The sequence below is a fragment of the Perca flavescens genome, chromosome 17 (genome assembly GCF_004354835.1).
Source record: "Perca flavescens isolate YP-PL-M2 chromosome 17, PFLA_1.0, whole genome shotgun sequence".
NCBI classification, from domain to species: domain Eukaryota; kingdom Metazoa; phylum Chordata; class Actinopteri; order Perciformes; family Percidae; genus Perca; species Perca flavescens.
The window spans coordinates 19092111-19116646 of record NC_041347.1 but is presented as its reverse complement, the minus strand read 5'-3'; the positions used below and the strand labels follow the sequence as shown (position 1 = coordinate 19116646).

Here is a 24536-nt window from a genome sequence, read left to right as displayed (position 1 = left end):
CTGCTTTTTGATTTTCGTCCATTAATGAATTCTTGACATAAATATAATATATGTTGTAATTATTCAACCGCAACAGATCACTGCTTGACGTTCCCTCTATGATATTGCAAAAATTAAAGTATGGGAGTACTTTTCAATTATTTGTGGTTCCATTTTATTCAAAGATAGGACCAAGTGATGTGGGCTATGAGGGGAAAAATATGATGGCCAGGGAGAGGCACTGACTGATCATTTCACTCTTCTAGAAATTTCAAAAATATATTCAGCACATTTTATCAGCTGCAACAGAGCCTTTTAATGCCTAAACACTATTTAGTTATTTTGGTAACCAAATACCAGATGGAATCGTGTGTTATATTACAACAGTGATGTTGCTGTTCATCCATAAACTTTGACTTCAATTCTGTTTTTATACACAATTCAAATTCCCACTCATACTTTTGCACATTTTTGGCATTTTCACCTGCTAAGTTCGATATTTCCGATAGCCTCTGAAGGTCTCATAGGCAAAATGCGCATGCGCCGTGCCCTGTCTGTCTACTACCCTGCAGACGAACTTTCCTTTCGCCGCCATCCTCCGTCCCTGAGCCAGAGAACAACACAAGCCTGCAATTAAACATGATCTTCACAGTGGAAGAGAGGGGAAACCCGAACTCCCTAAGCTACCGCTTGTTCTTCAGTAAGTAGAAACTAAGTAGAAATGATAGAGTTTTGCCAATGTGCTACTCTGAGGTATTTTTTTTTTTACAAAACCCACAGGCTAGCTCTAACCTCCCACGTGTCACTCATTCATTTGTTGTTGCTGGTTTGTTTTATCCTATCAGTAATTGTTAAGTTTGAGCCATGTCAAGTTGCCTCAACCAGTTGTGCCTTTCGTCTGTCCGCTTTCTGATGTAACTTACCAGTAGGTCTTATTGTTGACCTTACACCATCATTCTTCTTGCCTGAATTTTCTAGAAGGAAATTGTTATTTCGGGAAATCTCGCAAGGTGCTTAAACACGTCATCTAGCATAAAATCATAAAAGCTTGAAGTGGACAACGCCTCTCTGACGATAATGCGTTAATAAACCCGTAGATATGATAACAAGACTGAGTTGTTAACCTGTTGGACTAAACCCTTGCCGTAGTTGCACAGACAGATTATTGATTATCCTCGTTAACCATTTTTATAAAATCTCCCTCATAGTTTGTTTAGTTGCATTAGTTGTAATGGTCATTAAAATAATGGCATGTGTGTAAAATAAACCTGTGTAGTCAGCCCAACGTTGGTTAAGCATAGTAACTGTAAGCAGTAGCCTCTATGCCTACTGTGGTGGACGTTTTCCTTGAAGCAGCAGGGTTAGTGATATTCATGATAAAATCAAAACGAATAATTAGTTTAATTTGAGAATTAAACCAAAGTTTGGTCTTTGAGTATTTATTTACATTTGCAAATGGAGAAACACAGTTTCAAAGGTACAACTGAAAATGTATTTCTAACCTAAAATCTAAACATCCAAACATCATATATGAAGAAACTCTGTTAAGCCACCCCTCTAAATGTATCTTCTAGCATTGATATAGTTGATCACCTTCCCCTCTGCTCCTGTTCTTTTCATTAGCCTAAACAACAGTTTTATCTCAGGAGACAGAAACCTACGTAGTTCTAACTGTTGTAAACCGTCATCGGCCTTCTCCACTTCTATCTAAGCAAAAAGACAACAATGTGAGGAGCTTCAGGCTAGTAAAACTAAATAACTCTAGTAGGCTATAGTTGACGGATGTAACTGTTCCCCTCTCTGGTGCTTTAAAAGTCTACAGGAAGGAGCAGGATTTTGTGGAGGTTTAAAACAATCTTTAAACAAATGGTTAATATAATTAAACAAATGGTTAAAATAAAATTTGCCACCACAAATTTTTTACCTTCAGATAATGTTCAGGTAATGTTCCCTGAAGGTTACCTTTACTGGGCAGGCAGCTAAACTGGCACTGTCTGTTTTATTAAGGTGCACAGTCCTAGATTTTTCATTGAACAATTTGGGCAGAGGGCATGCTCTATAGACAAATCAGTTTTTTCATCAATCGACTCATTGGCACACCTTGATCCAGAAGTGAAACGAAGCAGTTATGGAAACCTGTATTTTCTTGGCAAATCCACAATCCACAATGACAACATGATTTCCCTGGTGTAGATATGGGACAGATGGGAGCAGCTTGTTTCTGTCTGCCATGCTCATACTGTGTTTAATCTTCTACAGAAAATGCTGAAGGAAAGTACATCTCACCATTCCATGACATACCAATATATGCTGATGAGAGTCAGGTAAAGTAGCATCTGTCACCTTTACCCGTGTGTGTGTGTGTGTTAAGGTAACTTTATTGTCCCCGAGGGGCAATTATTTGTACAGCCAGCAGACAGACATAAAAACAAGACAAACAACAATACAGCGAAACATGAAATACCCACAGTATCTAAATCACAATAGTAAATAAAAATACATACATTTAAAACAGTTCTGGCAAATTATTTAAAATGGAAATAGAAGTCGGGATAAAAGAGTTTCTGAGTCTATTTGACCTGCATCTGGGCATGGAGTACCTACGGCCTGAGGGAAGTAACTTAAACTGGCAGGACAAGGGGTGGCTAGGGTCAGCTGCAATGGATTGGGCCTTCTTTGCCACTCTGTTGGAGTAGATGTGGGAGAGAGTGGGGAGGGTGATGCCCGCAATCTTGCCACATGTCCTAACGATACTCTCTAATAGGGGTGGGCGATATGGACAAAAAATAATATCTCGATATTTTTTCCAATTTTGACGATAACGATAATTAGACGATATCCTTTAAAAATGTGTTTTTAAAAGTCTAAGTTACTTAATCACTGATGATAATAATGGGCACAATGTTGAATGAAAACAGTTTGTTGACATTAGTGAATGTGTAGCGTTCCAATACGTGTTTTGAAGTTGTTTTTTTTTAAGTAATTTAAATACTCTAATGTAAATTTGCACATCGTTAACACAACAATGACGATATTATCGTAAACGATATATATCGCCCACCCCTACTCTCTAGTCGTTTTTTGTTTTTCATGGACAGAGAACCAAACCAGCAAATAAAACAGACTCAATGAAACAGGAATAAAACATTCTCATAAACGTGGGGTCAATGTTGAAATTCCTCAGTTTTTGATAAAAGTACATACGCTTTGGCACAGACAGCATCAGTGTGTGGTTCAAAACATAGCTTGCTATCAATTATTGTGCCAAAGTACTTACAGTGGGGGAAATAAGTATTTGACCCCTTGCTGATTTTGCAGGTTTGCCCACTTACAAAGAATGCAAAAATCTACAATTTTAATCATATGTACATTCTAACAGTGAAAGACAGAATCCCAAAGAAAATTCCAGAAAATCACATCATATGAATTTATTAAAATTGATAACCATCTGATGAGGAAAAACAAGTATTTGACCCCCTGGACAAACAGCAAGTATTCTGGCTCCTACAAGCCAGTTAGTCTTTCTTTAAGACACAGCCCCAATCCAAACCAATTGTCTACATCAAATACACCTGCCTCACCTCGTTACCTGTATAAAAGACACTTGTCAACACCCAAACAACCAGCATCCAAGATCACCACCATGGGCAAGACCAAAGAGCTTTCTACGGACATCAGGGACAAGATTGTTGATCTGCACAAGGCTGGGATGGGCTACAAGAGAATCGGAAAGCAACTTGGAGAGAAAAGATCAACTGTCGGTGCAGTTATCAGGAAATGGAAGAAGCACCACACCACCGCCAACCTCCCTCGGTCTGGGCCTCCACACAAGATCTTGCCTCGTGAGGTGTCCCTGATCATGCGAACGGTGAGGAATCATCCCAAAACCACAAGGGGGGAACTGATGAATCAACTGAAGGCAGCTGGGACCACAGTTACAAAAGAAACGGTTGGTAACACACTACGCCGTCATGGATTGAAATCCTGCAGCGCACACAAGGTCCCCCTGCTCAAGAAGAAACATGTACAGGCCCGCATGAAGTTCGCCATTCACCACCTGGACGACTCAGAAGAGGCCTGGAAGAAGGTGATGTGGTCAGATGAGACCAAAATAGAACTTTTTGGCCTCAACTCAACTCGTCGTGTTTGGAGGGCAAAGAACACCGAGTACAACCCAAAGAACACCATCCCCACCGTCAAGCATGGTGGTGGCAACATCATGCTTTGGGGGTGCTTTTCAGCCAAGGGGACGGGACAACTCCATCGTATTGAGGGGAGGATGGACGGGGCCATGTATTGTGGAATTCTGGGCCGACATCTCCTTCCCTCAGTGAGAGAGCTGAAGATGGGTCGAGGATGGGTGTTTCAGCACGACAACGACCCTAAGCACACCGCCAAAGCAACAAAAGAGTGGCTGAAGAAGAAGCACATCAAGGTTCTGGAGTGGCCTAGCCAGTCTCCAGACCTGAATCCGATTGAAAATCTTTAGAGGGAGCTTAAAATTCGAGTTGCCAGGCGACAACCTCGGAACCTGAATGATTTGGAGGCTGTCTGCAGGGAGGAGTGGGCCAACATCCCTGCCGAAATGTGCACAAACCTTGTCACCAACTATAAAAACCGTTTGACATCTGTGCTGGCCAATAATGGCTTTTCTACAAAATATTAACATGCCGTTTGTCCAGGGGGTCAAATACTTGTTTTTCCTCATCAGATGGTTATCAATTTTAATAAATTCATATGATGTGATTTTCTGGAATTTTCTTTGGGATTCTGTCTTTCACTGTTAGAATGTACATATGATTAAAATTGTAGATTTTTGCATTCTTTGTAAGTGGGCAAACCTGCAAAATCAGCAAGGGGTCAAATACTTATTTCCCCCACTGTATATTCTTGTACTGTCTCAATAGGTTGGCCATCAATGATAGTGGGGGGAAGAGGGGGGCACTGTTTCCTAAAATCAATAATCAATTCTTTAGTCTTGGAGACATTTATGTTTAAAAAGGAACGCTTACACCAATCATTAAAATCCTTCACTATTGGTCCGTCACACTTCCCTTAAGTAGAGACACAATGACAGAATCGTCTGCAAATTAAAAAAAAAAAAAAAATATATATATATATATATATATATATATATATATATATATATATATATTTTATTTATTTATTAATTAATTAATTAATATATTAATTAATTATAATGTAATGTTTTTTTTTGTAACTACAGTATATAAATTACAGACACTGAACTGGTTTAAATAATATTCTCCAGAATAGCAAGGTCATAGTCTATTTGTGAAGGCAATGGCCTTTACTTGGATTGCAGTAGATCATTCTTATCTTTCTGAAACAATTAACCTTGTTAATGGAAAACATTTCAACAAAAGCAATGCAAGTAAATGCTAGAATGTAGCACATATATATATATATATATATATATATATATATATATATATATATATATATATATATATATATATATATATATATATATATATATATATATATATAAAAATAATATAGATAAATATTTAATATAGATCATTTTGACAGATTGTTTTCTCTTACAGAACATTTTCCACATGGTTGTTGAAGTACCAAGGTGGACTAATGCAAAGATGGAGGTATGAGTGTCAAATAATCTTCCATCAACTTTTGGATCAGATTTTAGAAGCTTTGGCTTTAGCTTACCCATGATTTATTTACCAGTTTATCCAACCGTTTTTAACATGTTTTCAATAACCCATGGATCATGTCTTCAACCCAAAAAATAACATGTAATCCTTCATCTGAAAGATTAAACATTGAGTTTTACCATTTCTAGCTTTGTCATTATTTAAATAATGTGAATTTTTTAATGTGATTATAAGTCCTGCAAATACTTTTATTGCAACTGGGTTTAAATGTGAAGTTATTCTATTGCAATAAGGCATCATATTTAACATGAATGAAGTTTGTGTTGTTTTAGCACTAATCATTTCTTTAAAAGTAACGGCATTACACATTTATTTTCAGATTGCTACAAAAGACCCCTTGAACCCAATAAAGCAAGATGTTAAGAAGGGCAAGTTGCGATACGTTGCCAATGTTTTCCCACATAAGGGTTACATATGGAACTATGGAGCCATTCCTCAGGTTAGTTTTTTGTTTTTCCAATACTAATGTGTCCTCCCTAAAACGGTGATGGTGTAAGATCAATCCTGTAGCGTTTTAAATGTACAACAGCAGATGTTCAATAGTTTTACTTAATTCAGCTGACATGCTTTGTTCTTTGGTGTTTCAGACATGGGAAGATCCCGCACACAAAGATGGAGACACTGACTGCTGCGGTGACAACGACCCCATTGATGTCTGTGAGATTGGCAGCAAGGTATGATAATAAGCTGATGATTTGACAGCCTTATGTAAATGTTTGTCATCCTTCATTAGGTCATTAAAGGTATTGTGGAGGATTTTCCCGAATTTTAGAAAAGAACCGCCCTCTGTACTTTTTGAAAAAATGCACATGCGCAACACTCTGCCTGCTCCCGAGAGGGAACGCCTATTAAACGTGTGCACGAGAGTGCACTGTTTGCAAAGTTGCTGTCGGCATGGCTCATACAAGCCTACTTTCCAAAAGATTTGCACTTTTTTACAAATTGAGAGGTTTACCGTGTATGCGCGGTGCGTGACTTGTGCCAGGGCTAGCATCACTAATCATAGCTTACATCAAACATGCCAAACTTTACCTGTGGAGTAGAAACTTCACGACTGAGGCACCAGAGGGAAGCCCAACCTGTGCTTTTAGCGCACGCCAGCGTGTGAAATATTCTCCCAAAAGCTTCAGTGCTTCAATGAATGGCTGAAACCGTAGCTCAAGCTCACAACACATATACACCTGAAAGCTAGGGACGTGCACGTACAACGGCCTTACGTAAACATATCACCAGAATGATTGACAACCAGGAGGACCAATAGTCTTGATGATCCACCCGGAAAAAGAAAATCCTCCACTATACCTTTTTAAGTCATTGTGATTTGTTGTGTACATTAATTTAATTGAAAAAGGATAATACTGCTGACAACAGAAAATGAACTGCAAACTCACACGTCCTCGCTTAGGTGTGTTCCCGTGGGGAGGTAATCGCAGTGAAGGTGCTCGGGATCCTGGCCATGATCGATGAGGGTGAGACTGATTGGAAAGTGATTGCAATCAACGTAGAGGACCCTGAAGCCAACAACTTGAACAGTGAGCAGCTTGTTTTTTCCCCTCAGTTTGAGTTTCTGAGCCGTCCTGCATCAGTCATACTGAATTTGTTTTGTTGTTTAGACATCAGTGATGTCCAGCGCCTGAAACCTGGTTATCTGGAGTCCACAGTCGACTGGTTCAGGAGGTACAAAGTGCCAGATGGGAAACCAGAGAACCGGTTTGCTTTCAACGACGAGTTTAAAGACAAGGTCTCCACCCTAACGCACCTTATTTAGCCATAATTTTCACTCAAACAAAAGATTTCCCCCTTAGGGACAATACAATACATCTTATTTTATCTAAACTTGCTCTGCTGTGTCAAGGAACTGCAGTTTATTCCCTTGTCAAATTTGTGCGAACTTGAACTGGAATTCAGAAAAAAAAGTACTTTCAACTAAGCACATACAATTTTTGTGTTTCAGGACTTTGCCATTGAAGTAATCAAGAGCACTCACAACTTCTGGAAAGCCCTCATTTCCCAAAAGACCAACGCTGGTGAACTGAACTGGTAAACACTGTTCTTACTGCTCTGACCACAGCAAACAAGTACAGCTACTTTCAGGACAAACTGAAAAGTGTTTGTTTATGGATTCTAAACTATAAATGAATGTGTCTTATCATGCAAAACAGCAAAAACACGTGTGTCTCGGCCAGTGACAGCCCTTACTGCTGTTCAGTGGATGAAGCTAAAGCTGTTGTTGGTGAAGTAAGTAAGATTTGTTCACCCCTTTTTGCAACATAACCACATGTGTCAACACCAGACCTCATTCCTCCTTGATTATTGTTTTATAACTGATGTTTCACTCTATTTTCAGACATGTCCTTGTGGAAAAGAAGAAGATATCCCCTCATCAGGTAGCTTTTCAAAAATATACCTGTTAATAATGTCCAGATTATTGAACTTTATTGCTCTGATGTGAGATTGAAATTGTTTTCTTTTGCAGTAGATAAATGGTTCTACTATGAGAGGAAGTAAACCAGGAGCTGTTTGGATATGAGCTGAGTGAAGGACTCATCTTTCATAGGAATAATTGAAGATGGTCTTACCAATGGGATGTGATTGGCTGGGTCTGGGCTGGCTGCTTGTCTGTAGATGGAGCGATAGTGGTTAGGTACTGTAGAAAAGTAATCATGTCTTGACCAAGCAATTTCCACTTATTTAACAAATATCTCTTTACACAGTACACAAACTATTCCTGTAGATACTTGTGCCATCGTGTATGAGACTGAACTGCTTTAATAAAGTTTCTCTGGTTAAATTATAATCAAAGTATGATTTATTTTTTCCTTAACATTCTTTTACAGAATTTATTCTAAATTACAAAGAGCACTATTGTTTCTGTTGCTGCCATGATCACACTGAATGAGAGTTTGTTAGTGTAAGGGTGGTGAGGAAATAAAGTTGAAATTGGCTTTCTCTTAATAAACTTAATACTATACTACTTATAAACTATACTTTAGACTGAACCTGTCATTGTTATAATGCTACCACCTAGTGTTCAGTACCCTACATTACTTTTCGAAATGTAATATTTTTACAATTATACTTACTGTTTTCACATTATTTGTGATGTATGAAAGGCTTAATTTCTTTTATAAACGTGTACTATCAGACTGGTGCACCTAGTTATTTTTTTTCTGTAACTAGTGGTAAACTCTTAAAAAAGAAAAATGTATAATGGCAAAAATAAATTACAGATTTTTAATTGTAGTACGCATGGGGAAAATCTCAATTATTTGAGAAAATATGTGCATAAAACCGCAACAGAATAACATTTATATTAATCTCTGGGTCCTTTGGGACATATGTCGAAATACAGTAGGCTATGACAACTTTAAATTGTGCTTCAGCAATGGATTTTCACTTAAGACTAGAATATTGTTATGTATAATTATTGTAGAAAATTCCTGTTTAAAAAAAAAAGGAAAGGCAGTTTATGGTTAATTTCTTTTAAGAAAATCATTACTGGCATGTTGGCCCCTCCCGCTTTATTAAGCTAGTGACGTATTTCCGGTTAACTGTCAAACTCGTAGGCTGTCAGTCGACGGGACAGGCTTGGACCAAAAACCAACTGACGGGCAGTTAAAAATTGGTAGACCAAGGTAATACCGCAAATTATATATTAAGTTTTCTTTGTTTCAATTTCTACACTTTGTTTTAAGTGTAGTTTTGTGCTTGTTGAACCACTTTCCTGACATAAAGGTTTAGTTAAGTCGTTCTGGCGCTCATGTTTACTAAATTTATCATTGTTTACCGTATGACAGCTGATGTCGTTACTATAGGCTAACGTTACATGTGATAAGCCGCAACTGTGGCAGTAATCGTGAAATCACTGGAACAATCATTTCTGAGGAGCTCTGTCATGAATTTAGTGGCCTGTCGTGTTTTATGGTGTTATTCATGTATATTTGTTATGGAATACTGAATTTGAGATTTGCATGAAAACCTGCTGCGATTTCTGACATGACTACCGACATTTGTAAGGGTTAGCTAACTTAGTACACGATGCCTGTTGTGTTATAGTATTTAGCTAAACCATAAACGTAGGAATTAAATGCCATACTTTATAAATGGAGTCTGGTATTTACAGCTGTTGAAACGTATGATAAAGTAATCAACAGTTGGACAATTTCCCGAAGCCTTAGTCACAGAAGGCCTCACTATTCACTGCAACAAGCACATCATGTCTCACATAAAGTGACAGGTGTGTGTGAGTGAGAGAGAGAGGGAAGCAGGGGGTGACTGCTGAGATCAAGTGTCCTTGCCACAACCTGTCATAAAAATAGTCGAAGCAAGATCAGTGTGACTTCAGTGAGACAGCTCTCAGAACAAACTAGCATCTCAAAATGCATAGTTTGCCCTCCTTTCCTTTCATGCTTTACAGCTTGTGTGATTAAACAGAGCTTACACATACCAGCAGAGTAATCCAGGGTCAGGAATAAGGTTTAACAATGAGCTTCAGTGCTAGATTTAGTCATTTTGCAACAATACATTCAATGATATGCTTATTTGCTAACTTATACTTCTTAGTCTTTAGGTGCTGTGTTGGGATGTTTTCATTTACTCTCGTATATGCTTATGACAGGAGAGGGGGCTTGGTTGAGGTCTGACGGCAACTTGAACATGAACTAATACCTCTGTGCTGTGTTCTTCTTTAATGTGCCATTATACATTATTTCAGTTTTACGATCTGTATTACAGGCAGTCCAGAGAAATGTCTTTTATACTTGACTGGATCTACAAGAGCTTCAGCAGTGTCCTGCAGCTATTAGGTATTATATCGACAATATTGTCCAACCATAACCACCAGAACGTTTCTGTCAAACAAAATACATTTACATTTAACATACAGAACATCAATTCTCAAACAACAACATTGTGCTATGTGATATTACCCTCCTCTACTTGATGCCTATTTTGGACCAAAAATGCCTGAGATGACAGACCCAAACTAAAATGGCTGTAGCTCACAAACCACACACTGACTTTGTACATGGTAAGGTCTTGCCAGAAAGGAAACTTCCCAAAATGTCATGTGAAAGTGTCAGAAACATTATATGTGTTACAGAAACAACAGTAGATCTTTCACTTTTTTGTTAGTCTGAATAATTGTCTATGCCTTTGTCAGTAGAAGTCAAGGAAACTGTGGGGCTATAGACAAAATACCCAGCACAAAATACACAAAGTATGACAATTATACAAGCTATTTTAATGAATAGGTCAATGTAGATCTCCAAAAAGCTATTTATAGACTCACTTGGTATGTATGTACACCTGGTAACTACATGTTCTTCTGAATCATTAGAAGTGTACTTCCTTTTACATTTTGGTATTGGTAAAAACCAAATACACATTTATAGAGAGGTTATATCAAATTCATATTGTTTGTTTTCTTTTTATCCTCAGGGTTGTACAAAAAGAGTGGCAAGCTAGTGTTCCTTGGACTAGACAATGCTGGAAAAACAACACTCCTACATATGCTCAGAGATGACAGGCTTGGACAGCACGTGCCAACGCTACATCCAAGTACATCCAGCAATTTGACAAGTTGTTAGTTCTGCAGTCAATCTAATTTTTCTGTTTTCAGCACTTATCTAAAGTCAGTGCTTTCGCTCTGTCCTCAGCATCTGAGGAGCTGACCATAGCTGGGATGACCTTTACGACGTTTGACCTCGGGGGTCATACACAAGGTAGGGAATAAGGAAAATGCTGTATCGACGCACTTGCTGCTGTGTGTTACATAAATGCTGAAATTGTGTTGCTCTCGCAGCACGAAGGATCTGGAAGAACTACCTCCCAGCCATAAACGGTATAGTCTACATGGTGGATTGTGCTGATCATGAGCGACTAGCAGAGGCTAAAGTTGAACTGGATGTAAGTTATAATATTGATCTGACTTGTGTATCAACACACAACACAGTTGTTTGTAGCTTTCACCGATATGAATGGTCTCTTTGGTGAGTATTCGACTCTTTCTGTCTGCAGGCCCTGTTGACAGATGATACCATCTCAAACGTCCCGGTTCTCATCCTGGGGAATAAGATCGACCGTCCGGAGGCCATCAGTGAGGATGCACTCAGAGGAATGTTTGGTCTTCATGGACAAACAACTGGAAAGGTAATAATCACGTGGGATTAAATTATATGAATGAAAGCTGATGTCTATCACGTTTTTATTTAAAAATGTGTACACTGTTATTGCATCCGTGTATGGTGGAAAGTAGTAGAAACACTAAAACAGCATATTTCCTATAGTTACTCCTTACTCTGCTTTATGACCTTCAATAATTCGTTCATTTGTACATGCCTGGTCTTTCAAGGACATTGTAACTGAATAATAACAACAGTGAGCTTCACAAACCTCGCAAGGCCAGAACTACCTTCCTTTAAACACAGAAGAAAAGGAAAAATCTCTGGAAAAATCAGATTAGCCGAGGGAAGGCATAACTGTGCTTAGATCGCCACTGCTCTTGTTAAACACAGTGGCAGCGGGAAAGAATATGCTGTTGAGAAGCATTTGGCACAGTACCTGTCTCATGCTAATTTTTCATGGTCAGTGTTAATCTTGTTAACCACCTGCTGTCTCTCAGCAAAAGAGACAAGGGAAAAGAGGGAAAGGAAGCAGGATGCAATAGTAAGCCATTTGGAAGGCCTGTTTCAGTTAACCATGTCACTGAGTTAGACCACAGCTCTACAAATATTACACCACCCGCTGTCGTACAACATGCATAAAGTTACAGGTTTAAGATATTGATTGTACAATGTCTATGGTAAAGGATGTTGAAATGTTTTGGTTGTGAATTAAAATGTGTACTTTTGTATGTGTAATTTTCAGGGCAAAGTGTCACTGAAGGAGCTGAATTTGAGGCCAATGGAAGTTTTCATGTGTAGCGTGCTGAAGAGACAAGGATATGGAGACGGTTTCCGCTGGCTCTCCCAGTATATTGACTGATGCACGTTCTTTTACCACGCTACCTGCGCACACAAGGACATGCTACACACAAAACTACCTGCCATAAGGAGATATTGTATTATATACCATATTTAGGACTTCAACTGTGCCGGAAGGAAAACTATGTTACAAGTAGTGTTTTGTGTTAATATACCCTGTGTTCTTTATGAATTCAAAGAAATCAGTATGTCATATCAATCATACCACAGCGAGTCAAAGATTAAGTTATGAATCATCAGTCTGTATTGTTCAGATTGCATGTGGAGAATAATCTTCATAGTGTGGTTTCCTTAACGTAAAGCCTGTAGAGAATTCTGTCTGCCATATAGAACATGTCATCGCTGTGAACCAGTTTCTTACCCGGGTTTATTTTTAGCTGCTGGTGTAGACTTACAGTGAAGGTCAATTTTGTGAACATTTTGTGCTTGGAGTTACTCTTCCTTGGTTGAGGATGAAGATTATAATTATATCTTTATATGTATCCTACTTCTTTCAAACTAATGGGACTCTCAAAGTAACATAACATTTTTTCTCAGAACAGAATATTTTTTTCTGGAAAGTGTTGCAGAGATTTGGTGCCATATTTGTTATCATTGAAGGGTTTACCACTACAGGCCAATTATATGAATGTGACCACAAGTGCATTAACTGACATTTTTCTGTGAAGAGCTTTATTTAATAGCACATAACCGTGTTAAATAATTGCAGTATATGCTAACTGCATCAGCACAACCAGAAACTCAGACTTGGATGCAAAACGACCTGTTTTCATGATGGTTAATTTGCTGTGAAACAACTTGAGTACTTTGTGATTAGTGTCTGCTCCCAATATGCAGTGATATTATGAGAGTACTTGAGTGATGCTCAAAAATAGGGCATGCAAAAGATATGCATGAAATGACCTCTTAGTGCAATATTACACATTATTTTGTATATAAGCTCTTATTTATATTTTGCAATAAAAAATTGGCTTGCCTTATATTACATCAAGCAGCAAGCCCTGAAGTAATGTATCTGTTACAAAAGGTAGGTCAAATTGTTATTAAACGTGTGAAGTTTGATCATAATAAATATTTTTTAAAATCCTTCAAATCTTACTTGTCTGGCTAATTTTTATCAGATTTTTAATTAGTAAAAGGTTTGACACAACCAAAAACAAAAAATATTAAACTATATTATTATTACTATTTTATGCACTTTACCACTTTCTTAAACTAAAAATAACTGAATAAAAACTTAACAGGCAACATTTGCACTTTTTTGCAATTGAAACGCCTAGTTTTACACATTACCGTTAACTAAAGATGATTTAGGATCCCTTTCAGATCTTCATGTTTTCCAATGATTCCCAAAACGTTCAAACATTGTATTTTCAAAGTTATATATTGAAGCTGTGGTAAAAAAACAAACAAACAATGTTCCCGCCTACTTGTTTTCCCATTGGCTCAGAGTTGTTCGTATTTACATTAAGACCAATCACATTAATCGGTAGGTGTCGGTTTTTTCTCGTGGACCAATGAGACTAAACCCGGAAGCTACATGACACGATTCCGAAATTCGCGTTTTTAAACACTTATGTGTGGCGATATAATGCTAGTTTAAACTCGTCTGTCTGCTATACCCATAGACAGTATATAGGGGTTTGTTTTCGTGTCTCACCACTACTCTGTGAAGCTGCTTTTCAACCGTTTTCCCAGTGTCTTTAAGTTGCTAAACGTTATACGGTTCACATGGAGGTAAAGGAGGTAGAGAAGTATTGCTGTGTTGTCAAGGTATTTGAGGCTTTTTCAGCAAAGAAACCCGTGAGCTGCAGCGGAGTTATCGTCCATCCTCAAACGGGAACAGTGATATGCACTGGCGTTCCGTTTTCCCGTTTTACCACCAAGAAAGAGCCCCTCTCAGCAGCAGACAGGTTCCTGTCACCGCACAGCTTCAGTGAAAAACTTAAAATCCGTGTCAGCTTTTCTACTGAGCGATATTTGGACTCCAACCAGTCTGCACAGGGAGAAGCATCCTCCCCCTCCAGAAGCAAAACAACACTTCAACGGGAAGTTGCAGCTGAGTTGCTGATGCTGGTGAACTGCCTGGAGTTCAAGCAGACTTTCCAGGCAGTTTTCCAAGAGGCTGACCAGTGGCGTTTCCATGGTGATGAAGAGGATGAGGGGCTGATCAGAGATGCCCAGTTCCTCAGCTGGTTCGCTGTACTCAAGGCAAGTGTGGCAGACAGCAGCACGAAAGCAGGGACTATTGCCTGGCGGAGCAGCTCATCTCTCCAGAAAGGCTGCCCTGTTGTTGCATGTGGCTCGCCTTTTGGCTCCCTCTGCTTAGATCTCTTCATCAGCACCCTCAGCCGGGGCATCATCAGCAACCTAACCGGAGAGGAGAACGCTGTCATCCTCACAGATGCTCGGTGCTTGCCAGGCACGGAAGGTGGAGGGTTGTTTGCGGTTAAAGGCAAAGGCAATGTGCATCTCGTTGGACTGATCGTGTCTCCATTTGGTTGGAAGGCGAACGAGTGGATAGGCCTCACTCTAGTCTGCTCCGTCCACTTGATCTTCAGGAACATCATCCACTGCATGAGAGCTCAAGATCCACTTTGTGATGTTCGGCTCTATCCGGGAGAGGCCGACCTCCTCATGTCCACCGCAGCCCATGAGTCAAGAGCTGTAAAACGCCCCACTGTGTGCTTTGTCGACAGTGGACGGTTCTGGGGCTCAGGGGTTGTTGTTGCCTCTCAGCTGGTTGTGACCTGTCGCCATGTTGTCAACGGGAAGTCAACAGTCACCCTGAAGTTCCATCACAGGGACAGGTGACAGCACATCTTAACCACATTGTCTCTGTACAGGAAGGGAATCAAAAAGACATTAAAGGGCTGGTTCACAATTTTGGACATAGGACCTCATTTCCAAGTTAGCCAGTGTGTTATGTCAGTTGCAGAGTTTGCTGGTGCTAGGCTAGCACAAGTCAACAGTAACTGCTAGCCAGTCTTACCCACTCCACACTACACCCGAGGCAAATAAATTATAACCCTATCGATGTAAATGTCTGTTGATAGAATAATGTTCGAAATAAAACTACCCTTGCATTGCAATAGTTATACTTTGTTCCCTGTAGTTGGTAGCATAGGCTACAGCAGCGGCGGAGTGATATTACCTGTGGGTAAGACTGTTTTTAATGGCAGGCTAGCAGTTACTGTTGACTTGCGCTAGCCTAGCACCAGCGAACTCTGCAACTGGAAGGACTGGATGAAAAGTGTTGAAAACGTTCTCCACTGATAAATGACACACTGGCTATCTTGGAAATGAGGTCCTAGGTCCAAAATTCTGAACCACCCCTTTAAAACATGTTTAAAAGACCCTTTTTCACAGCAAACATTTGACTATTTTTAGCAGCAAGACCACAGGTGGAGATCACAACATTAATGATGGCTCTGTCCGATTTCTGTGTCCCCATCGTTCTCTTAATACATCCATGGTCCCCATAAGCGATGCTGGTATGCCACCATGGTATGCACAGTACCAGGGGTCTGACACTCCTTGAATGGAATACAGCCATAAATGTTATTAGTATTAGTAGTAATGTTACTTGTAAAGCTAAAACTCACTACTCCTAAAACCCACTACACCCAAGTTACATTTTTGGTTCTTAAAGCCTCAGGAAAACTCAACAACAGGGCTTCTTTCCAAAGTCACAAGAATTCAGCCTGTAGTTCTCGATAAAACATTTTATCACATGATTGGTCGGTTATCATGAATAACATGTTTCATGTATATTTGCGAAGAGACATTTCTGTTTAGTTGTAATTTTCAGCTCCAAGCCTAAACTCAAAAAATATAGAGAAACTGGTAGTCCAGGTGATTGGATAAACTTTTTCATTTTGGGTCAACTGTTTCATTTAACGTCTTTCATTTAAAGGTCCTTTACACCCTTGAGGTGTTTTCCCATATTTTGCCTGATTGGACCTCTTCTCTGGACTGTGTGTATATTGTATGTATTGTGTTTGATTGACATCTCCCTCAATCGCCTGCAAGTTTTCTTGGGCCCAGGCAGAGCAGAAGGTGTCACAGAGAAATGTATCTAGCATCTTCCCGAAATATGTGGTTCTACACCACGTGTTTATGTACATGTGTAAGGTGTGTAGCGTTGGTAACATGTGTAGTGTAGGTTTTATCAGCCCTGTGTGTGGGTTCAGGGCCTTTTTAATAACTGTAATGTTTCTGATTACAGTGTGTACTGATTTTGCCGAAACATTACAGAATATGTAATGTTTGCCGTTTGTTTTGGCAATTTCTGTTTCACAGAGTCCATGATGCAGTGGGTGATGTGCTGTTTTCCACTAAAGCCTCTTCACCCTATGATTTGGCTTTGGTGCAGCTAAAAGAATCCGTCACAGATGCTGTGGTCCCTCAAATGGCTCAGAGTTATAATCCAGGTTTGATTACAGTCTTGCTTAGCGAAAACCGTAGTTTTTTAGAGTAACATCTGGCTTCATATTCAGTGCCAGAGTAGATCTTTGTCTCTTTGCTTCTTATTTCCAGTTATAAGATTGATGTTCAGCTTCTCTGCCTACAGGTGAATCTGTAGTTGTGGTGGGATATGGTGGCTTGGGTCGGAGATGTGGTCCGTCTCTGACCTGCGGTGTCCTTTCCAAAGCCATAAGCTTGAATGACCAGCCTGTCATGCTTCAGACCACTTGTGCAGTACAAGCAGGGACCAGCGGAGGTGCTGTGGTCCGAACACGCTCAGGAGAGCTGCTGGGTGAGAAACCCTGCAACTACAAAAATCATGTACTCTTTATGATCAGTGGGGGGCATATGATGACCATAGAAAACTTCCCTGTAACAATGCACCACATGTGTAGAGAGAAGGCATGCTATACACAGCAGATTGCTCTTTGCAGTTTTAAAGAGTATAAGGATTTATCTGCTGTTTTGCAGGTATCGTGTCCAGCAACACAAGGGACTTGGCTGCCAAAGTGACCTACCCGCACCTCAACTTTAGCATCCCAGTGACTGTTTTCCAGAGATTGCTGCAGCACTTTCACCAGACAAGGGATGCTAATGTGTTCAGGGTGTTGGACACCACAGAAAAAGAAGTCAGCACGGTGTGGAGGCTACAGGGTGCACAAAGCAAACTATAACTGAGGAACCCTGAACCTTGAGATATGCTTGAGGAAAAAAAGATTGGTTTGTCAAATCAATATGGATTATATGCAAAATCATATTATGTAATCAAATTGATATGTGTATTTCTTTTTAAACAAAACTGGTATTCTCAAAGATATAACTTAATGTTTCATACCTTGATTTGTTACAAAGACAAGTCACAGATCTGAAGGAGTAAATGCAACTAAAACAAGAATCATTCATTCCTAATGTTGAAACACTCAACCCAGAATCATGCAGTAAACTGTGAAATATGTTTAAGGCCACTTGCTGTTAACAGACAAGTTAAAGTTAATTTAATACCTGCCAAAATTGTTTTATTGTAGTGTAATGTACAGTAATGTAATCATATTAATAAAGTATTTTTCTGGTGACATTTCGGCTCGGTATATTTCTATCACAAATTACCCACATTATGACAAATAAAATACCAAAGGAATATAAATAGAGCTAGAGGGCTGAATAAAGCAAGATTAAATACCCACATTTTCCCCTGTAAATTGTAAGTTCATAAAACATCAGATAAAACAATGGCAGAAAAAAGTGCCTCAGGTTTTACCTCTTAAAATCTCATCTTTATTTTTCACAGTTGCATCATCAAGAAAAGATATTACACTTTTCTTTTAGAAGCATCACCAAGCAGGAGGATTATTTAGCATAATGGGCTGACAGGTTGCTGAAAATGATTGGTCCCTTTGGGTAGCCAGAAGACCTGCTGTCGATATCAGGTATTCAGACATCTGTTGGCAGGCATACCCACTCACAGCTAACACATTTGAGGTTTCACCCACTGGGATTTTACTGGTTCTGATTTCCATTATGACTGAAATGTGAAACTGAGAAATGACATTTCATAGGATCGGTTAATGTCAGTTTTTACAATGCTAAAACAAGCATTCTTGGCTTGAGCTTCCAAGAATGTGCATACAATGAAACATACTGTAAGGTTTCTATTTCACTGTTCCCAGACTGACTAATTCACAGTGGAGAGGCTTGAGCAATGTCCAGAGGCATTGTGCTGTTAAAAGTGCTGATATGCAGACCTGGGTCTGTATCTCATTTCTGTTTCCCATAGCTACAGTATAAGAAACACTCCACTGCAGAGTGAGCTAAGGCAAGAGTAGAAGTGAGCAGACAATAAAATGTGTTTCTCAGAGGATAAGTCACACAGAGAGGAGCTTTATGTCTTTGAAATGGTATTTTTAACGTTGGCTACAAAGATGTGCATCAGATGTTATTTATTATAATGTTTGTACTTAATATTCAAGTTTCAAGAATGTAGTTTAACTTGTTTGAAAACCTTTCTTAAACTGATGCCTGCAAATGATCCACACAATTTTAGAATCATTGTTTTCATGACACCAACACCACTGCTCAAGGATCATGACAGTGCTAAAATTTGACAAGTAATGACAAGAGAACAAAAGCACAGACTCAGATGTATGGCAGCCAGCTGAGCCACATAGACCAGTTTATTTTATTTTATTTATTTTTTATTAAACACAATAATTGATCCACATTATGATAGGATGTACACTTGTCAACTAAGCAGTATATTCTGCTAGGCTTTCAAGGTATTAATAACGGGACTAATAGGTGACAGTCTGTCTTCTGATACACACATTATATACAAGCTAAAGAGTGATGCGTGAGAAACTTTTTTTTGTTTTTAATAAGTCATGAGTTACTACAGTCACATATGAGCCGAAGCAAATGACATGAAAACGGTAAAGACAAAGGGTGCTTTTCAATATCCTAACATGGCTTCCTCTCTTTATCGCCCGTTTCCTGCCTGAAACCAAAACTGGTTATATCAATGTTGTTAATCTGCAGAAAGAAAAGATGAAAGAGGCCAATTTGGACTATTGAAATGCACCCGATCTTTCTCCATTTCTTTATGCAAGCACACGACAAGCACCTGCAGCTGCTTAAAGTCTCCATTATGCATCAGCTAAAAACTGCTCAAAGATAGTTCCAAGGACTTACAACAGAAGAGAACAAAGATTCACAAGTATGAGGGACAAAACCCAACGCCAGACCCATAATTTCCAAATAGTGATATGTCCCCTTCCCCTGCCTGTTAAAGTACATCCTGTAACATTAAATACACCCATAACATATGCATCTTCCCTGACCTAATCCGTGCAACCCTCTCCCTTCGCTTTTTCATAAGCCAGTGTTGTGAGAGCTTCACCACTTTCATCTTTTTGCAGGATATGTGTGTTGTGTGTGTGTGTTTGTGTTCGGGACCATCAAGATGCTCCTGTAGAGAGGTTGGACACGTTTACCAGATATAGCCTCCATCATCTACCTCTCCCACCTCTTCCTCTTCAGCCTCCTCTGCAGTCTCCTCAGCCTCTTTCTCTTCCTCGTCTTCCCATCCAACCCCACTGCCAATATCACCTGAATATGCCATTTCATTATCTGTAGAGAGACAGGGAGAGATGTGTGTGTGTGTGTGTGTGTGTGTGTGTGTGTGTGTGTGTGGGGGGGGTCAATCTTGTATATATGTCGTTAAATTCTGTAGTTGTCTTCCTCTCAACTTTGATTGAGTCCTTTCTATCAATGAGAAACGCTGAAATTAATTTAAAAACATTGACTGCAATGTTAAAAAGGGTGCATGTGTTTGACTATGTCTGGATTTTAATAGCTATTTCTAAACCTTGCCAGGGGACTCATTCTTATCAGGCGCAGGTTCAGTACAACCAGCCCTCATTTATTTTGAAAGACTTTTCTCACAGTGACAAGTGGCGCTTTAGAATGCAAATGACTCCAGCCACATGGATGTGGCACTGGTCCCTGCTGTGAGTGATGTTGCAGTGGGCCTCAAGTCCTTTAACATAAAGAAAGCCTTGTGCAGAATGCATGTGGGGGTGCTATAGACAAATGGGCCAATCCGCAGCGGACATTTTGAGCTTTTTTTCTGGCTACATTCAGCTTTCAATTTCAAATCCTATTTATATACATATTGACAGCTGAAACCTGCAGGACTTACCACAATCTGGCTTGCCACGCATCCTAGATCCGGCTACTTCTACTCCGTTTTGGTCAACACACCAGCACTCTCCCCTGTCACACTGCTGCTTCCTGTAGTAGCCGTCCTCATCGCAGCTCGGGATGAATCGACCTGGCATTCACACGCAAAAACACAAATAAGAGTCGGGTATGGTAACCTACAAGCGGATGAACACATTCTGCATCATGCCTCATCACACATGGCGCGGAGGCAAAGCAAGAATTTAATGCATGCAGCATTATGTGGCAGCCAATTTCATATTCCATGAATACAAATATGTTCATGGAGCAAGATAGAGGGGAATAAGTATTAAGTCAGCATATTGCAGCATATTGGGGTGGTGTGGGGGATGGCTAGCTAATCATCATCACACGGGATAAGGGAGGGGCACAAGATTGGAAAGTTTTCAATTTCTGAACTGTTAGATGAATATGAAATACAGCCTGTGCAGAAAGCCCAGCACAACATACCAGGCACGGAGCCAGGATTCCAGTTTTGGATGGGCCAGACCAATTGTGGGTGGGCCTTAAATTAAAAACGTTATCAAATCCCTGTTTAACCTAATACAAATGACTGGCTAATATACTGTTATATTATATATATTATATGTGCTTACATAATAAAGATTGTAATAGCTTGATGCTCTTTAAATATGTTGTTGCATTGTCAAAAGTTTCGGTGCAAAGGACGGACCTATCCGCGATCGCTCTCCTTGGTTCTGCCCAAAAGAAGAGCGCTTTGGAATCTCCATTACGCACCATACCTGGCTGTGCTATAGCGCATCTCTACTAACCTAAGGCCTTTAGACTGTAAAAGTGGTCAGGAATCTAATATTTCCCCAAAACATAGTTTAGTTCTGCTCGTATAACATGAGGCCGAATATTTCACAATTCTTTTCAACTGTTTTAAGTTTTCAACAATACAGATCAACAACACTGCCCGACAGTTTCAATCAATACTCGACCACAGAACGTGTTCATTGACAACGTCATCTGTAATGTAAAACAAGACTCACGTTATTTCCTTACATTAGTGTGATGATTCATGTTATAAACATGTTTAACAAAAATAAATAAATCGCATTAATAGCCCTAAAGCATTATTGGCCATAACAAGAGAAAACCACGAGGGAACAACAACTTGACAACAGTAACAAGCTGTTATAGAAATAGAACTGCGCCTGCAGCTTCTGTAGCGGGTTATGAATTGATTATTTTAATCCATATATCTCATATAACGACATAATACAATACAGACAGAGTAGCCACATGCCTTACTGTTATCCTCTGGCGGTCCTACACAATTAAACTCAGCAGAAGAAGTGACCGGATACTTTAGCACTGGTTGAGTTGCGGGCTCATCCACGGAAGACCGACCCACAGGGGCTATATCATCCACTCGCGAGGCAGAGGCAAAGGCATTAGCACCGGCGCTGGTCGCGCTGGCCGCGCTAGCCGCGTTAGCATCCTGCGGTGTCCGAGACAAAGATGTGCTAGGCGTTGTGGATCTCAGCTCTCTTTCATCTCCTGGTTGCAGCGATGACTCTGAGACCGTTCGTGCACGTTTAAGGTACCTAAACAACGACTGTTGCAACCTTGTCCTTTACTGGAAATGATTTTCACACTCTCAGATCACTGGGAGCTAGCCTAGCATACCGACAAGCTACATCTGATCCGAACCTCACTGTCTGCTGAACTTGCGCAGAAACATAAAAATAGACATGACCAGTTTTTTTTAAATTGTTTTTGAAAACTAAACATTTAGACAATTTTAGCACAAATTATGAGATTATTTGCCGATTTTTAATAATTCTTCACCAAATTATAATATATTAATTCATTAATGTTTTTTGAGGAAATGTTTTGGGTGGGCCTGTTGAAAAGTGGGTGGGCCTAGGCCCGTCAGGCCCACCCATAACGCCGTGCCTGCAACATACTGTAGTTGCATTTATCAGTCTTGTTTTCATACCCTTCAAAGATGGAGGGATTTGTCATAATGTTAAATATTTCAGAGGCTACTTTTTTAATAATGAAAAACAAGAAAACACAAATTAAATGGGGCAAAACAGAACTGTCTGTCCAGTCTTTCAAAGGAACATCTTAGCGTCGGGCTGGCAGACTGCCCCCTGCTCGCCGCCTTGTGTCCTTGGAGAGTCCTGACTCAGAGCCCAGTCAGCCAGCCAAAATCTGCAGTGCGCACATGCGTACACACACACACACACACACACACACACACACACACACACACACACACACACACACACACATTCACCTTCTCACACATACGTAATGTTGTAATGTTGTAATGTAAGACACACTGATGACTGCTTTCCTTGGTGGTCTGTCAGTATCAAGTTCTAATCCACCAGACTGATTAGGGACTAATCCCCGCCTCCTGCTTGTCATCTGCTGGATAAAATCCCTCCACCAAGAAAGACAGATCAAATTGGGCTGAAATGCTCTTATGAGAAGTCAGATACCTACCAAACTTTCTCTTGCCGCCGTCTAGTACTTGAATCCTCTCGAGTTCAGTCAGACAGGGTGGCTCTTCAATGGACAGAAAACATGTTTTACAAGAGTACAAAGTACACTCCTAGGCACAATTAGACACAGAAAAGAAAACCTAAATTCTGCCAAAAACGATCAACAGTTTGAGTGTTCTGAGTGTAATCAATGTGTGTTTCCTTTCCCAACAAAGATCTGTATCTTGGAACCTAGACCTAGTTTCTGCTTGGCTGGTTGGCTGACAGACTCAGTCTCTGAGAGCTGTGGGAGAATCAGGCTGCCAACAAGCAGCAGGAATGGTTTTAGCTCCTTGCGGTGACCGTTTCACCCCACAGGGGAACGGGAGGATGAGTAGGAAGACAAATAGTGACGGACAAGCACACAACACAGAGGTGGCTACACCTGAGGGAAGCTAGTGCTTTGAGGTTTGAATGCAATGAGAATATGTCAGCACAGAGGCATGTGAATGTGTGTATGCCTGTGGACACACACACACACACACACACACACACACACACACACACACACACACACACAGCCTACAAACCTCCCATCCTCTCCAGAATACTCACTCTCTCTCCAGAAGCAGAGGCACCACTCGGCAGTGGAGACCTTGCCATCCCTGTAGGAGTCACAGGAGTTGAAGAAGGGCCGGATGCAGACCTCGTACTTGTCCAGATTGATGGCAGCCAGCTCAGCCTGGTCCAGGTACAGGTCGCCATTGGTGTCCAGCTTGGAAAACATCCAGCCTATGGAGTCCTTACAGCTGGCCACCAGGCTCCTGTCCAGCACTGCAAACACAAAGACAGACAAACAAACATTTCTTTTTCATCAGGGGACAGCTGCACAAATGGAAAATTAAACTGTGCCAGTGTGCTCATAATTATCACCTGTTTCCAATGCAAATCCTCTCTTTTATTTATCATTTATCATTTTCTTAATTATGTTACAGGTCCATCTACCCAGCCCTGCAACTGTTTTCAAGCAGGTTTGATATTATCTATCTAGTGAGAGCTGCAGAAAACATGAATGTGGAAGCAGCACCAGCAGAACCGTGAAGCGGGTTATTTTCCCTATGGCTTTTGCAATTAATACAAGACTAAACAACTTGTTTTATTTTATTAATATACTCCCTGAAACAATAATACTGTAACTCCCTCTTATTGCTGTCTGGATTAATTAAATCGTAGCT

General features: G+C 40.0%; 4 protein-coding genes across 4 annotated transcripts in view; 3 read left to right on the top strand and 1 right to left on the bottom strand.

Annotated features, from left to right (window-relative positions):
- Window positions 1-502: 502 nt before the first annotated feature.
- Window positions 503-8472, top strand: ppa1b (inorganic pyrophosphatase 1b). Its single transcript, XM_028603496.1, has 11 exons — window positions 503-679; window positions 2239-2303; window positions 5550-5603; window positions 5995-6114; window positions 6263-6349; window positions 7081-7207; window positions 7289-7416; window positions 7630-7715; window positions 7838-7913; window positions 8023-8062; window positions 8152-8472. Exons 1-11 carry the CDS (start codon window positions 619-621, stop codon window positions 8181-8183), a joined length of 876 nt encoding a protein of 291 aa, XP_028459297.1. The 5' UTR covers window positions 503-618; the 3' UTR covers window positions 8184-8472.
- A 761-nt stretch (window positions 8473-9233) lies between these two features.
- sar1ab (secretion associated, Ras related GTPase 1Ab) lies at window positions 9234-13409 on the top strand. The gene is made up of 7 exons (XM_028603280.1): window positions 9234-9310; window positions 10410-10480; window positions 11115-11234; window positions 11333-11398; window positions 11479-11582; window positions 11694-11825; window positions 12543-13409. Exons 2-7 carry the CDS (start codon window positions 10423-10425, stop codon window positions 12657-12659), a joined length of 597 nt encoding a protein of 198 aa, XP_028459081.1. The 5' UTR covers window positions 9234-9310; window positions 10410-10422; the 3' UTR covers window positions 12660-13409.
- A 761-nt stretch (window positions 13410-14170) lies between these two features.
- On the top strand, window positions 14171-18200 carry tysnd1 (trypsin like peroxisomal matrix peptidase 1). The gene is made up of 4 exons (XM_028603590.1): window positions 14171-15468; window positions 16961-17091; window positions 17232-17417; window positions 17597-18200. Exons 1-4 carry the CDS (start codon window positions 14390-14392, stop codon window positions 17797-17799), a joined length of 1599 nt encoding a protein of 532 aa, XP_028459391.1. The 5' UTR covers window positions 14171-14389; the 3' UTR covers window positions 17800-18200.
- A 1143-nt stretch (window positions 18201-19343) lies between these two features.
- The window catches only part of spock2 (SPARC (osteonectin), cwcv and kazal like domains proteoglycan 2), a 30166-nt gene continuing 24973 nt past the window's right edge, over window positions 19344-24536 (bottom strand). The window contains exons 9-12 of the mRNA XM_028604232.1: window positions 23917-24135; window positions 23324-23386; window positions 20820-20951; window positions 19344-20248 (exon numbers count right to left, since the gene is read on the bottom strand). Coding sequence (XP_028460033.1) covers window positions 20109-20248; window positions 20820-20951; window positions 23324-23386; window positions 23917-24135 — 554 coding nt within the window. The 3' untranslated portion in view covers window positions 19344-20108. The remainder of the gene's footprint in view (window positions 20249-20819; window positions 20952-23323; window positions 23387-23916; window positions 24136-24536) is intronic.

Excerpts from the sequence above, each read along its gene's own strand:
- ppa1b (XM_028603496.1), top strand. The coding sequence starts at position 619 with ATGATCTTCACAGTGGAAGAGAGGGGAAACCCGAACTCCCTAAGCTAC. Across the intron at positions 5,604-5,994 it reads GGACTAATGCAAAGATGGAG|ATTGCTACAAAAGACCCCTT; the intron begins GTATGAGTGTCA and ends ATTTATTTTCAG. Across the intron at positions 7,914-8,022 it reads CTAAAGCTGTTGTTGGTGAA|ACATGTCCTTGTGGAAAAGA; the intron begins GTAAGTAAGATT and ends CTCTATTTTCAG.
- sar1ab (XM_028603280.1), top strand. The coding sequence starts at position 10,423 with ATGTCTTTTATACTTGACTGGATCTACAAGAGCTTCAGCAGTGTCCTG. Across the intron at positions 11,399-11,478 it reads CCTCGGGGGTCATACACAAG|CACGAAGGATCTGGAAGAAC; the intron begins GTAGGGAATAAG and ends TTGCTCTCGCAG. Across the intron at positions 11,583-11,693 it reads AGGCTAAAGTTGAACTGGAT|GCCCTGTTGACAGATGATAC; the intron begins GTAAGTTATAAT and ends TTCTGTCTGCAG.
- tysnd1 (XM_028603590.1), top strand. The coding sequence starts at position 14,390 with ATGGAGGTAAAGGAGGTAGAGAAGTATTGCTGTGTTGTCAAGGTATTT. Across the intron at positions 17,092-17,231 it reads GGCTCAGAGTTATAATCCAG|GTGAATCTGTAGTTGTGGTG; the intron begins GTTTGATTACAG and ends CTCTGCCTACAG. Across the intron at positions 17,418-17,596 it reads ACGCTCAGGAGAGCTGCTGG|GTATCGTGTCCAGCAACACA; the intron begins GTGAGAAACCCT and ends GCTGTTTTGCAG.